The following is a 17,653-nucleotide window of genomic DNA, read 5'->3' on the forward strand; positions in this document are numbered from 1 at the left end:
TCAAAATCTCGCAGTAAGTTCCAGATTTAGTTTCCAGCAAACAAGTATTTTCCAATAAAAAGTATTCATATTGAAACATTTTCACGTCCTGTATTAACATTTTACATATTCTGATTTGAATACCTCTTTTTATAGGAGACTGATACAACTGAGGTAACTTTTTAAAAATCTGCTACAGAAGCCGTGAGTGCTTTTCCTGTTAACACCATCTTCATCGCTGAAGGGCCTGGATATTTTATAATGGCTTGTAACTTCAGACTCCAAATACCATTTGTAACACCTTAACCTAGTTCACAATTCTATCAGCACTTCTCTCAATACAGGATCTGAAAAATTAAATTACTTACCTACAGACCTAAGGTGCTGTCAGGGCTGCCAGAAGAGTTTAAACATTTCCAGAGTAAAGATTTATCACGCTTCTTCCTATTTAATACACACACCCCCTGTCTCAGCACAGTGCAATGATGTGACATGTGTGTGAATGGACACATCCTGAGAATAAACACTGTTGAGGAGAGGGAAATTTGTCAGTACATCTGTTCTGAAGAAGAAAAATATCTTGTGAGAAAACTCCAGTAAACAAGCATAAAGATTTTTGGGGTGTTTTTTTTTTTTTTTTTAAGCACCAAGATGGTAAAATTTCAAGTTGGTACAACACTGGTAACAGGACACTGTGTTTTCTGAACCATGGATGATTCCTATGTTTGCACGTGCAAATATGAAGGGTTTGCATCCTAGAGGTATCCAAAAGCAACAACTTTATGTAGGCCCTTCAGTACTGCTGGAGAGAAGCAAGAGGAGCACGTGCTTGCACGTTGGCACAGGCAAGAGAAGGGACCAGATGGCATCGTGCCCCTAGCACACCAGGGCACAGAATGTTTTCATTGCACGAGGAGGGGGCCGCCCCGATCCATCGTAACAAAAGTTAACCGACTATTTTCAGTGGTATGGCCACTTGCTACATACTAATCAAGATAATTTGCTGGGACGAACACGTAGAAAGTGGCAAATGAGCCAGGAAAAATATTAAAACCTGGCTCTAGCAGAGCGCTCTGCTCCTGCAGTAGAAACAAGTCTCATCACCAAGTCCTCATCCTTCTGCCTTATAAATACACTATTTCCCTTGCTGTGCGGTAAGTAACCAACTTCAGTTTGAGCTTAGATGAACCTTTGGTAAGGTGCTAAGAAAACTTGAAAAATAAATTCCAGTGCCAGCACCTATTTCATCTGAGCTTCAGTTCAGCAGATCTCTAGATTCTTATCCTGTGGATCAGAGGGTTTGTGGGCCACATAAGAGCCCAAAGAGAACAAAGTTTTTCTTCAGAGTTTTTGCTTAGGCCCAATATGAGATAGCAGGATTACACTAGTTGTGGGCTGACTCAAGTCTATTACTACCTGTATTTATGATGGCAATATTTGGCTGCTAGTGTAAAATACCCAATTATTATGCCTTCTGGTAGCATCAAAAACCTTTGAACTTAGAGGTGAGACTACAAAGAACACACCGATCCGATGCATGTTTCATATACATATTTATATATATTTCATGTACAAAGTTACATTCTGAACCCCATGGATTCAATAATAGAAATAAATACTGAAATAACTACACTGCTATATGAGCTTTTCTGCTCACAGAAAAGAAGCCTCAAGTTTTAACAGACAGCAAGTTTAACGCTGTAGTATCCATCTCGGATTACAGAGGCAAGTAAAATTCAGCGTAAAGTGTCCAACAGACAAAACTTTCAAAAATTACAGACCATAAAATGTTTAAAATATATGTTTAAAAGATTGAGAAATGTGCATCAACAAAATTAATAAAGGAAACTTAATCTTGTTAGAGGGCGGGAGAGACATTTAGTGTATAGAAAAATGCTTTGAGGTGCAACATAGGTTGTTACAATATGGCATAACCCTGTTAGAAAAAACATTTAATTTCCCTAAAGAACTGTATTTGAGTTTACCGTGTCTTGTTTTACAGAGCAGGGCCTTCACAAGACCCTGTCTCAACAGGGCCACTTACAAGAGTGCTAAGTCAGGTTTAATCCTTTGGTAACTTTTATAATACTCACATGGAAATAAATATTCAGTTACACAGCATTTTTTAAAAGACACACGTTCTTTAGAACAGTTAGTATAATAAAACAGATTTAACATTTGTTTGTTACTAAGGCAGCCTATGATAAAGTGTCTACGCTCTGCCAGCTCTATCTGATCCAACGCAGGAAGACCTTTACAAGAAATGGACAATGCAGCAGCTTATACAAAGCATTTCACCTTTACCATGCAAACACCCTTACCCAGGCAAGTAATGTGCTGCATATTTTGTGCTCGAAACATTTCCAAACTATTAACAAGCTGTAGCTATCCAGAGATTAGCTCCTATTAATATGATGCTTTAATCACATGAGTGTATGCATAAACACATTCTTGAGACAGATTTGTAGGCACATATTGTCATCTCAATGCCTGGGGTTTTGCATGCTTTATTCACCATTCAAAAAGTGACCTTAAGTAGAGTTTATAAATCCCAGTGCACTGTGATGACAACAGGGGACCCATTTAATCTACTGTACCTTAGGACAGGGGATAAAGTTTTTAAATGAGAAATAGAGAGAAGTGCACTTTTATCTACACCCACAGTGGTACGTAGTTAACCTATTGTTTTCTTTAAAACCCTTCCACTATTGGACAGAAACAATCATTCTCTGAAAAAATTGCAGGAGTTGGCCCACTGAGGTGACTAAAATGGCACGGTGGACCAGATACATTTGGCAAAAGACCAGGTACACACTTGCCAGATTGAACTGCTCTATTTGATAGCAGTAAAGCCATTCAGAGAAAACAGCTCATCACTAGTTACAAATAAAATGCTATACAAGAATGAAGGAACAGAATTGTGCGCTTTTTTTCTGAGAACATGAGAATGTGACAATCAAGCAATGAGAAAAAGCTTTGGAGACTGTATTTTCCAAAGAGAAAAAAAAATTTAAGAAAATGGCAGGAGAAGCAATGAAACTGCACCACTCACAGTGAAGATTCTGCACAACAGTAAAAGTTTAGACAGCATTTTTCTTAGACATCCAATTTCTTAAGTTAATTCAGATGTGCTTCAGGTTCAGCATACATGTCAACGTAAGTTTTAAGTAGGTCTTTCTAAAAGTGTTTAGTCAGTTTACTTTCTATATTTGTATAATTTTTAAACAGCTCCCAGACTTTATATTTAAGCCGAAGTACTTTAACAGTGACTTTAATTAAAGATGAATTTGGAAAGCAAATTATGAACAACATGCTCTCATCACTTTTGGCATTCTGAAGAGAAAAATACTACCAAGATATTAGACATCTTTAATAAGGATTTTTACTACATAGTTCATGTCCTAAATACATATTTACGAGAGGAACAGCTGCGTACAAAATATGTCGCTTAAAAAGTATTTATACATATAAATCTAACCAATAGACCTGAATGGAGTTTTTCTGGTTTATCAGCTATGATATGCATTTGAAAAAGCTGCCTAAATATATATTTACACAATAGACCTCAGCTAAATGTGTTCATTTAAAAAATTAAGAAAATATATAAACACATGTTTGCCTGATAGACCAGAACTGCTCCTATTGCATAAAAATGTTTAGGCAGTTTTAAAAAAGTGTTTCTATATTTACTCCTCTGAAACTGTTCAGTTCTCTCACATAATCGAGTTACTAAATTTCTCTGCTAATCTGAACAGAACAGTCCCAGCCTTCTGGGGGTAAATGCTGGATGTTTACTAAAACCCCTCAAAACTTTTACTTTCCAGAGACTAAATGAAAGAGCAAATCTGGGTTTAAAAATATTCTGAAGTACAGAAATCATGAAGTGTTTAACTTAGGTCTGATACTAATGTAGGAAATTCAATGTAAAAGGAAGACAGTCTTCAACTCACATTTATGGTTAAAAAAATAGATGGTGAGTAGACAGAATGTCAGCCTAATATTAGAGTCTCCTGACTTTCATCAGTTTACTCAATCTTAAGTGTTACCTGCTAACATTGTTGCTATTTTTTTTTTTTTAAACTAAATTGGGGTATGCAACTACAAAAAAAAAAAACCACAAAACATTTTGTACCTAATTATCTGGCACTAAAGTTTCTTTACAATCTCACTTGGGCAGAATGCATTTTTCCTGTACACTCTCAGTCTTTTCTCATGCTCTAATCGAGGTCTCTAACCTTCACACATGTAGTGCCTCATGAGTTTGACCAGCTAGGCAGAGAAGATCATTCTAGTGCTTAGGACATAAGGAGTTAAGACAAGAAAAGAACAAAACATATCCCCTGTTCAAGAATTTTACAGTTATTTTCAAAATTTAAATCATCCTAAGAACACCCTTTGGAAACAGAGTTGTTCCATGTCAGGAAAATGGGAAAACACTATGCTCAAAGTTGTTCATTATTGAGGGCAGCAGTTCTCAAACTTTAAGTTTCAATAGTGAAAACATGTAATTTTATTTAAATAGTCACCTTAAATCCTATACAATCCCCTCCTCCCCCCCAAAATTCTGATGAACATAACAAATTAAACCGTATACATCATGTAAGCAAGATTTTCCAGGTTTGAAAACAAAAAGCTGAAATTTACAGTTTGCTTTAGCCCTCACTGAGTATTTGGATAAGTCTTAAGAATCCATCTTATAATTTGTCAATTTTTTAATACTCTGGGAATAACTTTGCTGTTTTACTCAATGCATTATACAGTGAAATGAAGCTCAGTTGTAATAAAGCTGAACTCAAGTGAGACTACCAAAGAAGTGAACTACATTAGATTGCTGTGGTACAGTAAAACTAATGTCTCAGTTGCTTACTATGGTGTGCACACCAGTTTTGAGAAAGATCTGATTTCATTATACTGTTCCATGTAACACGGGTGCAGTAAAACAGCACAAGCTAATTCCTGTATAGTTAAAGGTATGACAGATTTGCAATATAAAGTTAAACAGCAAAGAAATGCTTCAACATCATGTAGTGAAACAGGTTTCACAAAATAAAAAAAAACATGCAGAAGCTTTTTTTTTTTTCCTTTTTTTTTCTTTGTCTTTTTTAAGGTCTCCAGCTGCATCCTACAGGCTCACTCACTGCCACACATTACTTGCCACACTATCAAGTGACTCCTCTCAGCTTTGGCTACAGAAGGTTCAAGTTGTAGACCTTCTCCAAGGAGTTCAGATTCTCCACCTTCATCACCTGAAAAACAGCAGCTTTGACTCAGGCATACAATAAAAACCAGTATTAACACCAAATGCAGCAAGACAAGTGACATCTAGGTTTACAAGAAAAACCACTATAAAAGACAGTAGTTGCCATATAGCTTGTATAAAAGCATATTCAAGATTGTGAATATATACATTACAAACTGAAAGTCTGTTGCATAATTATTTCGGAGCCTAGTATTCTGATGGTCATATTCTTCATTTCTAGCCCCCCAAATTAACTGTAGTTTTGTAAGTATCCATATTCTACACACTTCATTACTTATTAACTCTTTGAGGCAGAGAAACAACAACCTAATTTGCAAACTTGCAGTAATTCCCAGGCAGAAATGGAGATTGTTATGCTACAAGAAGGTGTGCTAGCATAAACACATAAACTATATAAAGTGTTCTGGAAATAAGAGCAGTAATTGAGCGCAAGTGAGACAATGCAACATTCATATCTATGATGAACTTTTCCCCTTCTTTCCTCTTGTTCTAGTTATCCTAGCTTGTCACAACTCTGCACACATTGGCACAAGACAGCCTTAAGCCTATTCTCCATTATCACTCTTCAAAAGAGAAGAGCAGTTTTGTAATTGCGTCAAAACTCTTGATGACATGGAGCTGACTTGGATCAAAGGTGACAGACTAACCACTAAACAAAACTGCACGTAGACAGTAGTAAACATCAATACAGAGGCAGTCTTGTGGTACAGAAGAACATCAGTTTAATCAGATGAAATGGGAACTGACCTACAGCTTCAGGAAGGTTTCAAGTCACAGTTTGGCTGGTTTTCTGGTTAGACTACTTTGGAGGTCTGAGGAATCTAAACATAGAATAGCCTGAACTTGCTCTTGAGCCAGTTTGCTGCACTAATGTGGTAACAGCTGAGCTAATGCAGCTACAGTACTGACGCTTAAGTTCATGGCTTTGCATCATGCCACAAGGACAGCAAAACACACATTTGGTATGTGGCTATACCAGCTTGCTTGGAATAACCACAGAGTTTTTAATACTCACTACAGCGTGGCACAGAATTGCCTCAAGTCCTGCCTCCCACGTAACTCCACTGGGGTTACTAGCAGGAACTTGCTCTTCATTGACTAGTGGGATGACAGAATTTGGGCTGGCCTTCATGGTTTTTCCTTTGTAGTGTTTTTGTGGGGTTTTTTTTGTTGTTGTTGTTTGTTTGTTTTTGAAAAACACTATGGACAGATTTAGGCAAAAGGTCAATAACAGGTCTAGGAGTTGTGACTTTTTAATGCACTTTTTGTCAAGGTCTCCAGCTGCAGATTCTAAGCATAGAACCACAACCACTCTTATTTTGCTATATTTCCCCAAAAGCTTTTTAATTAAAAAGAAAAGTTTACACAAGAAGTCTTTTATGGGCTAGATCATGCGAAAATACTATCCAAGAAAAGCAGTGATCAAAGTAAGAAGGGAATGCAAAGATAACAGTGAACTACTTTTTCCATTTTCGCTCAACAATTAGTAAGTTTTAGTTGTGTGTTCTTCATGTAATACATGACTTTTATAGCCAGTCTGCATAGTTAAGTAACTAAGGACCTGTTTTCCAGCAGTTTGAGAAAGAAGACTAACCTGTCAGAGAAAGACTGAAAGCATAAACAGTGAGGTGGTACATGACTCCAAAGTAGAGTTGCAAATAAGCCTTTTTACACAGTTGTCTCAGAAGTCATGGTTTATTGGGAGGAGAAGCTGAAGGTGTGTGTGCATGTACGAAAATAAAGATACTTCTATCCTCGCACTTGCTTAGTAAAGACTATATACTGACTGACCACACAAATGCACTCTGCCATCATGACGGAAGTTATTATATGGTTAATGACCTTTCAGTATGGAGAGGTTAAAACTGATTTTAAGCTCAGTTTTCTTACCCATTCTGAAGTCAATATACCCTTCTCCACCACTTATCACCAACATCGATTTTAAGGGACTCTGGTTGAAGGACTCTTGGGCCGGTTTATCAGCCATTAGCTCTGTTCCACCACTACTCTGTGGGCAAACAACCTGACCTGGATTAAAAACAGAATATATATTTATACCACATATCACAGAATAATACCACCTGTATTTGGTCATTGGATGACATACTTAATGCCTAATGATACACTTAACTTTGGATTCTAGTATCTCTTCAGCAAGGGACGGAAAGCTAGCTTTGCTCTGACTTCATCTCTATAAAGAGATGAAGGATCTGTTCAGGTCAGTTCAATGGAATCAGAGAATTAAATGCCTCTTGATAGATTTCACAGCACAGGCATGCAAATCTAGAGAATGGCACTGAAACAGACTTAAGGCTCTCAGACACACAACTGAAATGATTCAGTGCACGTCAGCCCATTAAGCAAACTTCTGTCATTTACTTCCAGCACGAGGTGCGTGCAAGCACTGAGAGGGTATTCAACCAGCACTGCAGCTTCTAGGAAACTCTCAGCTTTCTCAGCTGAGATTCTTTCCTTTGGGGGCTTCTCCCTTAGTAGCTCATCCTCCTGCAGGACGTCAGACTCTTAAATTGGACCTTATATCAATTAGCAGTTGACTGCCTTCTTAATAGGTGAGCACTCGCTTACCATAGTACCTTCGTCACAGAAACAAAGCACTTTCTTTGTGACCAAACCCTTTTCCTCCCATTAAACAATACTGCACGTAAGAATCAGATAAGCCTTGTAAATAAAACGTAATCATTTTTTTCTGAATGTATGATTTCATACACTTGCTATCTTTACCTAAACACTATGTTTAACTAAGCAAATGAGGGCAAAAAAGAAACTTCATTTGAAGAACGGTAATAAAACCTCACCAGGTACTGCAACAAAGAATTTAACAGCATCACGATGCCCATGGAAGCAAAGCTGCGCGTGTGCCATTGAACAATATGGTATGAATGTTCCTGGAGTCACTTTGTCACTGTTTTCATCGCCATATACACGTATTACACTCCCCGGACGGTTTCCGGAGCCTGCTGCTGCTTTATTAGCTGTAAAAGAAGAGAAGTGTTTTCTTGAAACAAAAACTTGAAAATACAAATTACAGAAATGGTTATTTGTTAAGAAACCTTATGGTACCATCTAAAAGCTAAAGCCAACTTAGATAAAAATGAAACAGGAGGGCAGCAATGCCAATTCAAGACAGAGCTGGAAAGAAAAAAGATCGCATGCTTCGTTATTTTAAGTACATCAGAAAATGGAGCAGGATTCTTATTAGTCTAGCATAAACACCAGATTTTAATATCCTACTTTTGGAAAAAAATAATTTGTGAAAGGACTGTATCTTTCATAGAAAATAAGTACCTCTAATGTGTTTCAGTATGAGCAAATTCAATGTACTTAAACATACAATTAAAGACAGTTTCATTCCAACTAATCATAGGGTATCCCCTTGCCAGCAAAAATTCACTAAAAACAGCCACCTGTGGGCATGAAGGAGCTACCCTATTATAAGTCTACATCTAGTTTTTACTGAGAAGTTTTAAAATCCATTAAAACAGAGAAGTACTCATGCTAGACATACAAGCCATCTCCATTCCACAGACTACCAAAGGAGTGAAAGAAACAGTGATTTGTAACAAGACAGTAAATGATGTGGATTAATGACAAAAGTTATAAGATATGGTATCACATTGGCTGGAAGAAAAACAAAGTCTGTATGAAAGTTCAGCTGCAACACAGGATGATATACTAAACTGCTGAGCAGATTGGTGGCCATTTAGCAAACATAAAACTGCTGCAATGCAGTAACTGCAAGTGGAAAAACATTTAGGAACATACAAAGGGTAAATCTATAAGGAGTGGGAAACAGCCTCAAAGTGGCTATTAGAAGCCTGAAAATAGATTTTTGTTCAGGATCTGCACTTACCCCTCAGCCCCAGTAAACGTCCCTGGTGGAGGATTACAGCTAAAGTGAGAAAGGAGGAAAGGGGAAATGGATAGGTATGACAGTAGAGGAGAAGGATTAATGAGAACCCACCACTCTTGTATTTTGGTTTTTGATAAGGTAGAGCTTAAAATTTTAGCTCCTAAAACCAGTAAATATCTAATTACAGAAGATTCAATAAAAAGTCACAAAGAACAGCATCTTGTTATAAAAGTTTCAGTACAAAATGGACAATGAAAGCATTGCCACTTTCACGTGCTTTATCGCTATAAAGTTTATTATTGATTAGCAACGTTTCCCCTTTCTCTCTTTCCTTGGTAGGAGGCTACCAAAATTATATATAACAACTCATGTTTTCAAGTGCCATTTCAAAACAACGTCGGCCGATCTGGAAGATGGCCTGCTATTGAGCCCCAGGGAATTGAGACATGCAATTGCTTATGTGAGGATGCAACTGTTTTTGAAAACCGTGAATCTTTGTAACAAGGGTTCTCAAACCCACTATCAGGCTACCCACAAACAGTTGTTCCGACTCATGAACAATAAAACTGAAATTAAACTGAATAGCTTTAATAGGGCTTTTTTTCCATGTTCACTGTTGTTTTAAAACAAACTCCTGTGGAAACATTAAATTAAGCTTGATGCAAATTAAGAGCTATAATTTTTGAAAGCATGATTTAAACTATTTCAAATTCACGATAGGAAGTCTGTCCTTCCTTAGCACATTCATGAAATGCAAAAAAAGACATTTGCTGAATGGATGGACAATGTAATGGAACAGTATGAGAAACAATGCAGGTATGTGCTGTTCAACAAAGCAGATAAAACATGAAGAGTTTTTACTGTTAAATTACCCTAAAATTTCACCTGTCAGACTGTACTACTTTCTATATAACAACAGTACAATTAGGACTAACAAAGTTCTGTACTTTATTTTCTGAAATTTCTGCCCATGTGTTTTAACATTAGTCTCAGGCACAAGCATTGGGTTTTTTTGTTTGTTTTAAATGCAATCAATTTACACACACATTCTTCCCAAGCTTTACCTATTTAAGATTTGTTTTGCCCTTGAACTGGACTGTTCCCTTTTCCAGAGGTTCACCTGCCCATGTCTGAATGCTTCCCCTTCCACTCCCAAGCAGTTTTAGCCTATGACAAGAGTTTGGGGTCTGTTTTTAAGCAGACACCTGAATTGCATCATTGGAATTTTACCTAGAAGTTAGTGCCCTATTTGTAGAATATGTTTACAATTCCTATAACTTTGAACATGTCCCTTAAAGCAGTCAGTACTACTACTGTTCCAGTCCTTTATAGCAGCTTTGTGATGAATTCTCAGGAACTAAAGCCAAACAAGTTGTATTAGCAACAATACCAACTTGCTCAAATCAAACAAAAATCTACTTCGGCAATCATATGGCAACCAAAAATAACATTAATTAGAAAACTAAAGCCATCTCTTACAAGCAATTAACTTTTATAAATGCTGCTAATGCTCATAACACCTCTAAGGCTCCAAAGCATCTCTTTCATTCAAGCCACAGCAACTCTGCTCAAATTGAAGTACAGGAGATTTGAGATGTGCTTTTTTGCTCAGAGTAATTGTAACCATGTACACAGATTAGGTGCTAAACATCACACAGGCCCAATCTGTTACAAACCTGAAAGATTCAGACCTGGCAGTAAAGCTTTCTATCCATTAGCAAGCATCTGAATGGCATTTAATATTCTCTTTTTGTGTCTACAGCATATTGCACAGTGCTATTCATTTATGTTTTACTTACTTTCTGTTAATGGAATGGAGATGATGACACCATTTCCTGTTCCTACCCATAAACGATTACAAGACACCATAAGAGCTGTGATTCTCACAAATGAGAATCCCAGTTTACCAGTACCTAAAAACAAAAGATGCTTTTCATCAAAAATTATGAGCAAGAATAATGTTAGTTCCATAACAGAGAATCTTAACTCCAACTCCCAAACCACACAGACGAGTAATTCCCTCCCACTTCAACAGAAACAAGGTAGAGAAGTACATTTAAGTTGTAAAGATAACCTAAAAGTCTAAAACACTCTGTTAATTAAGTTGTGAACCTATACAGAAAGAGACTAACAGTAACTGTGAGAAAGCACAAAAGGTATAACGGCTCCATAATGCTGCACAGTAAAACCTTTTGGGGCTTACAACACCAGGGCAGCTTTTCAAACAAACAAAAAAAGGTGAATTTACAGATGTAAGATAATGGCTTCTCATCCATTAAAATTAATTTCTCATCCATTAGCACTATGAGGGGAACAGAAGAAGGCTGACCAGCTAAGTGCAATGGCACAGTAGTTACTCGTGAAGGATTTCCCATGGCCCAATTACCTCTATCTGTTGTGTGACGTAGGTGGTGAAACTGCTCTTACATAAATATTAATGAAAAAAAAAAAATCAGAAAGCTTATTAGCTTCAATAGCAATAAAAGTTTGCTATTTTGCATTTGTATTTTCTTGAAAAAAAGGCAATTCTTCCAGGCAAGTAATGGATGCTTCCCAGTCTTAGATTTTAAAAAAAAGGCATCAGTGCAGTAAAAACCAGGAAGATTTTAGTATCCCAGTTGATACCGGCCCAACCCAACCACCATTTTCCTCACTAGTTCTGAGTTTTTAGGGACACCTTAGGCATCAGGTAGGATCAGCAGACTGTATCAGAAGACCTATCGCCCTCATCATGCTTCACAGACTGACTTAGGCTTCTACTTCCAGATTCAAGTTTTCACAAACAGAATTTGACTAGCCTTCCACCCACCCTTCCCCCTAGTTTGCAGTGAGAATTGCCTGATCCTTAACAGGAAAAGAAAGCTCCAGACAGCAAGAGGTGTAAGTATACACAACAGTTTTTCTTATCAACTTACCTAGCATTTTGCTTACATAAGGTTCAATGTCCACATCTTGTAGATGCTGATACGTGTGTGCATGATAGAGACGCAGGGTGGAGTCCAAGCGAATAGACACCCATACCCCATCACCCACCCATGCCAGCTGCCTCACTTGGCTTTCTCTTCTTGGGTGTGCATCAAATGACTTCTACGGAAGATTGGATTTTAAGTTAGAAGATGAAACAAAGGAAAGAGTAAGAAAGACTTCTCTGTTACTCTTATATTGTCAATACCAGCAATTTTCTTAAGTCATCTATGACCCTCTGATTTCCAAGATCACTAGCAAATAGTGTTTAGCTTATAGTTACAATTACCATATGATGCTGGTAAAGTAATAGTAAAAATGCTGATTTCCTTCCCTGGAGTGTGATCTCAAAGCCATAGTTTCCTACTGTGTCTTCATTTACATATCATACCCCAGCCTACTCTGGCTTCTGTCTCCATTTAACCTGGAGCCTGTTTAGTATGAGGTCCTCCTGCCACAGCACAAGATACATATGCCCCAAAAGTGTTTTTCTTCCTAGTTCTGTCAAGCCTTGCTCCTGCATACACACCCATCCATGCAAAATATGCACTATCCACCAGCAAAACAATTAATTTCACTGTTGTATGAATTCCTTCATTTCAGTTTTCCCATACATATAGTCTTCTTCACAAAAATAGATTATTAATTGGGTGCTTGATATTTCAGAAGAGCTGAGCAGTCACCCTCAAAAGTTCCGGCCTGTGTCTCAGGCCAGTTAGCAGAAGTTGAAGTGTTAATACTGCTAATGGCTTTCAGAAACCTTAGCCGCTTTCTGTACTTGATATGTCAGGTACACAGACAACACTGCAGAAACACCAGCTTACACACCTTATATAAACAAACTATTCTGTAACTGGAGGGAGAGTACATTCAAGATTAACACTTACAAACCTCTAAATTATGCAAAGACAGATTACAGAGAAGGTTACAGGTGGGTGGAGAACATAAGGCACACATGTAGAGAATAAGCTGAGAGCTAGCCTTACAAACTCCGCACAAGGACATTTTCCAGTTCCTGGCTAGCTAGAAGTGGAGAACTAAACCCCCCCAAAATCCTTTTCAGTAAGTGAGGAGTGTCTCATCATGGCTTAAAATCTTCAAAACAATGAAAACATCTAAAGAAAATGTAATAGTATTTCCCAAGACAAATATATTTGGTTGCTTGTTTCTGTACTGATGAACAAATAACTGTTCTCTGGAGTTACTCTGGAGTTTGAGCTGTAGCATGAGATGGCATTAAAACATAATTTATACTTAAACACCATTTTAACTTGCCTCTATTTTCATAGCCTTTGGTTGAACAACATAAATTTTGTTCCTGTAGCCACACCAGACTTTGTCATGTACCACTGTCATGCATCTTATCGAATGATGCGGCCGGCCCAGGTCTAACAGGTGATAGTTTGTCAAATCCCACTGACCATCTTTAAAAAGAGAAGGAAAAGAAAAAACAAAACAAAACATAGGTTCCTATGAGTTTAAAAATAGTTTAAGAGTATGGGCAAATATCTTAACAGTCTAATTTTTTCAAAGCACTAATAATCTGGGTAAGTCAATCCAAATTTATGGCTAGCTCCTCATTAAAAAAACAGCAACAAGTTATACAAACTACCAATATCCCAAATGCTACTTTGTTTTTAATATAATAAGGTTGTACAGTGACTCATGTTCAAAATACGTCAAAACATTTTTAAAAACAGCAAGTTACCTAGTGCTAAATGCTTTACTTGGATAGGCATCTGTATACATTACAACAAGCAACTACCCACACAGCACTAGGCACTTGCTGCTTGACTGAACACAGAAATGTTGGCCAGTGCATCAAGATCTTTTTTTTTTTTTTAAATATGCTGCAAGATCTTAAGAAAGGCACCTGAAATCTAAAAGCATACTACACCTGGTCATTCAACACCAAGTAAAATTCTTCCATAGACTGAGCTAAGCCACAGACCATCAGACATTTACTCGAGATCCTTAAGGATTGTAAGCCACTAGAGTTTGTGTTTAAAAAAAAAAAACAACAGAACACCAAAACCACAAAAACATAACAGCTTCATCCCAGATGCATCTTTCCCAATATTTGCATTAGTGCTGTACAACCTCTTTAATTCTTCTAAATGCTAAGCACAGAGATTTAAACTCCATCAAGAAAAGAACAAATGAATAGAGAGTCCAGGCCCTTATTCTGGAAGCTGAAGAACGGACCTTGTCCAGGAGTGGTTTGGGCAGAAATTCTGAAGGGATGCTAACAAAATTCTCATTGAAGGACTTGGTCACAGACAATTATTAACACTAATAACAAAACAGAAGACATGACTATTGACCATGATGAAAAAGCAAATGAGACGTTGATCAAAGTGCACTTTATCAACTGGCTTTTCACTATTGAGCTCAGATATATCCCATTCTCCTTCTTCTCGGAGTACGGAAAAATTCCAGGAACGCACCAGGACCATGCAAAAATGGTGCTTGAAACTACAACTGAAATACTAGAAAGATTTCCTCAAGACAGACTGTAGAAAGGCCATTGGGGAATACATTTTCAAAACACTATTTATAAATGGCACGTTTCTTTCCTAAATACTGTTACAACTTCACTGGTTTCAAGATCCAATAGAATGCTTACCAACTCCTCGGTGAAATATTGCTAGTGTTCCATCAGCTAGTGCAACTAATACTATTCCCTTTACATGTCTGGGGGAAAAAGGAGGCACAAGAATATACGGCGTTAGACTGCATTTCTCAAACTGCAAGTTTAAAGGTATAAACATTTTATATTTCAGCATACTTTTTATATTCACGTTAGCCCTAGTGTTCTGAATTCTACAATATAGCTCAAGAGAAAGGACGGTAACAAGGCATCAAAATCCAGTTCAGGAAGCTTAAGATATATCTAGCTACAGTGCCTGAAGAAAACAGCAAGGATAACAACCTACAACTGTTTTGAGTATACAGCTACAGGCTCACCATTTGAGCTATCGTATTTCCAACAGATATGAGATTCCTTTTATTCTCCTTACTCCCCAAACGTTTTCCACTGCCCCTCAAAAGAATATGCATGCATTTATGGCAACTGACATTCCCAATATCTGAGGAGGAAATATAAAACTACTTTGCAAGTATTTTAACAAAAGTTCATTATGATTTACATGACATTCTTTCAGGACTTACACAATACTGAGAATAGAATCTTTAAGTTTAATGGCATGAACACATTTCCTCCACTGGGCCACTGACGAATGAACATACAGGCTGCAAAGACAAATCAGGAGGGATTAAAAGCACTAGGAAACGTCTACCAGACAGGAAAAAAACCCAAGCGAAACCCCTATAATTGAAATCCACAAAGGGAAAATAAGTTTTCATCTTCCACTGAAAACTATGTATAGACTGAAAGAGAACCACATGAGCAGGCAGAATGTTTTTTTCAGAGACCTAAAACATTACCAACTCCTTTGCAGACACATCTGCAGTAAAAAGGGCAATATATTTTTCTAGCATAATAAAATATTGAAAGTTATGGAATTATCAGACTATAACAATTTCTTTGACTACAAAAAAACCCAACTAAAACTTGTCTGCAGATGAAAGCGTTATCTGCCAAAAAGAGCACGTTAATCACCTACAATACTTTCTTGTAATTCTATAATGCCTAAATGTAGAAAAGCATACAAAGTTTAGGCTCTTGAGGTCTCCCTGCACTTAATCTTGACTCAAGACAGTTATCAGGGCTGTAGGCACAAGAAACAAGTTTAGAACAATTTTTCCAAATAAATTTAACAAGATTAGCATTTTCTTACCATCCATTCTGTGCTCCAAGCCACATTGTTGGCAAAAGGCTACTCATTTTCTGTGCTTCTTCTCTCACTAAATCTTGCTCATTTGGCAAAACTGCAATGTCTTTATATAACTCTGACTCAGTACTAAAAAAAAAAGTTAAAATACATTGAATAAAGTGCACAGATTACTCAGATTATAACCTAGGTAATTACTTCATTGCTGCCAGTTTCTACACTGGCTTTTGAAGTACATAAGGTATTTAAAAAACAGTAACTGTGCATGAAAGTGCAACAATACAGATGAAAACCTCAATAACAATGAATTTCTTCAAGTGGCCATTTACTTATACAAGGAAGTTTAGGTTCCATTCAAGCCTGTCAATATTGCTGATATCTCTGTGGAATGCCAGAAGAGAGTCACAACATCAGAGGCACATGTTAAGAGAAACACCTATAAAAAAAGCTGTATGATACTCTTGTGCCTGTATGTGGAGAGTGAAGATTCCTGAAGATTTGAAACACCAATTACTTTCAAGCTTCTTCTCCACTCCTGTAACTACTCACAGATTGACTATTCTGAGAAAAGAAACATATATTTGAACAACCAGTTGACTGGAAGAAAGGAGTGTGATTCTTATTTATTTTGACATCAAACCAGGGAATTTAAACAGGCATGTCTAGATCAGCGCCATTCACAGTAAGTCTGTGAGAGGACTTAGTGACAAGCTGGTACACACTCACTACTCCATTCTGGAGCTGTCTGTACTCAAGGGATATGAGTTCACAGACAAAAGGCTCTTTGTACATAGGTGACCCTTTCATGCAAGTGTAGAGCATCTTGTACTAAGATGACTTACATAAACCTCAACATACTTAACAAGGAAAAAAAAAGTAGTTGTTTTGTCCCCATGTTGCGTTCCTGCAAACATTATGTTTTTCTTTTTAAGTACATTTTCAGAGGTATGAGGACTATGTACCTAGGCTGGTACACTGGAGATGCCTCTGTTGTATTCTGCACTCCCAGAGGATCTGTAAAGACATGCTCTGTGTAGACTCCAGTTTGTGCAATATCAGCTGTGTCTTCTCCTGTCCCTGCATTGACTTCTGTTGCTTCTACTGCCTCCTCTGCTGTTGGAATGTTCTCATCTACTGAATTACTTTCAGTTGCAACATCTATGGAACAAAAAATTTGAAAAACTTTTAACAGCTACAAGAGAATTCTCAACTGTTTAAAGGCAGCCAGAATTTGATACTGAAGTGAATAGCTGTAATAACCAAGAGGGTCATAATCCAGATTTTATATAAAAAAATCAGATCCGAAACAGTGCACCCAAACTTCAGTAGGTTGCACTGACAAGTGTCAAATGCACTTTAGGTATCAACCCAGTGACCGAGGGCACAGATTGCCCTTTAAGTGCTTAACTAGAATAGCAGTGAAATCCAATCAATTAAAAACCACAACTATGGCAACAGTATTATATGCCATAAGAAAATAAATGACCTTGAAGTCCAATAGCCACATATCCGTTAACAATCATATCATCATACAGCTCTGAAGGGTACATGGCAGAAAATATTATGAATGCCTACAAAGTAAACAGCTTCACTTCAGTCTCTATTAAGACTTTACAAGATTTAAGGCATCTATCCATATTCTCTCTAGTCATCTGTCAGCAAGGTCTGCATTTCAAATACTGAGTAACTTAAAACCTCTCTTTAGACCATGCACAAGACAGAGTTCTCTCAAAAGTATTTGAAAGAAGGAATTGTTTATACCCATTTAATATCACCCCCACAAAG

At 37.3% G+C, this 17,653-nt stretch overlaps 1 protein-coding gene across 4 annotated transcripts in view; it reads right to left on the reverse strand.

Moving 5' to 3' along the window:
* Positions 1–1,515: 1,515 nt before the first annotated feature.
* SPAG9 (sperm associated antigen 9) overlaps positions 1,516–17,653 on the reverse strand; it is a 66,107-nt gene continuing 49,969 nt past the window's right edge. For 3 of the 4 annotated variants that reach the window (XM_075720246.1, XM_075720247.1, XM_009491688.2), the window contains 10 exons: positions 16,831–17,026; positions 15,875–15,997; positions 15,246–15,326; positions 14,701–14,768; positions 13,350–13,498; positions 12,026–12,197; positions 10,910–11,023; positions 8,056–8,232; positions 7,130–7,267; positions 1,516–5,225 (listed from right to left, as the gene is read on the reverse strand). In XM_075720246.1, the coding sequence (XP_075576361.1) occupies positions 5,110–5,225; positions 7,130–7,267; positions 8,056–8,232; positions 10,910–11,023; positions 12,026–12,197; positions 13,350–13,498; positions 14,701–14,768; positions 15,246–15,326; positions 15,875–15,997; positions 16,831–17,026 (1,334 nt within the window). In that variant the 3' untranslated portion in view covers positions 1,516–5,109. Of the gene's footprint in view, positions 5,226–7,129; positions 7,268–8,055; positions 8,233–9,110; positions 9,150–10,909; positions 11,024–12,025; positions 12,198–13,349; positions 13,499–14,700; positions 14,769–15,245; positions 15,327–15,874; positions 15,998–16,830; positions 17,027–17,653 lie in introns of all 4 variants that reach the window. The other variant, XM_009491687.2, reaches the window with a different exon arrangement.

Source organism: Pelecanus crispus, chromosome 12, assembly GCF_030463565.1.
Source record: "Pelecanus crispus isolate bPelCri1 chromosome 12, bPelCri1.pri, whole genome shotgun sequence".
NCBI lineage: Eukaryota > Metazoa > Chordata > Aves > Pelecaniformes > Pelecanidae > Pelecanus > Pelecanus crispus.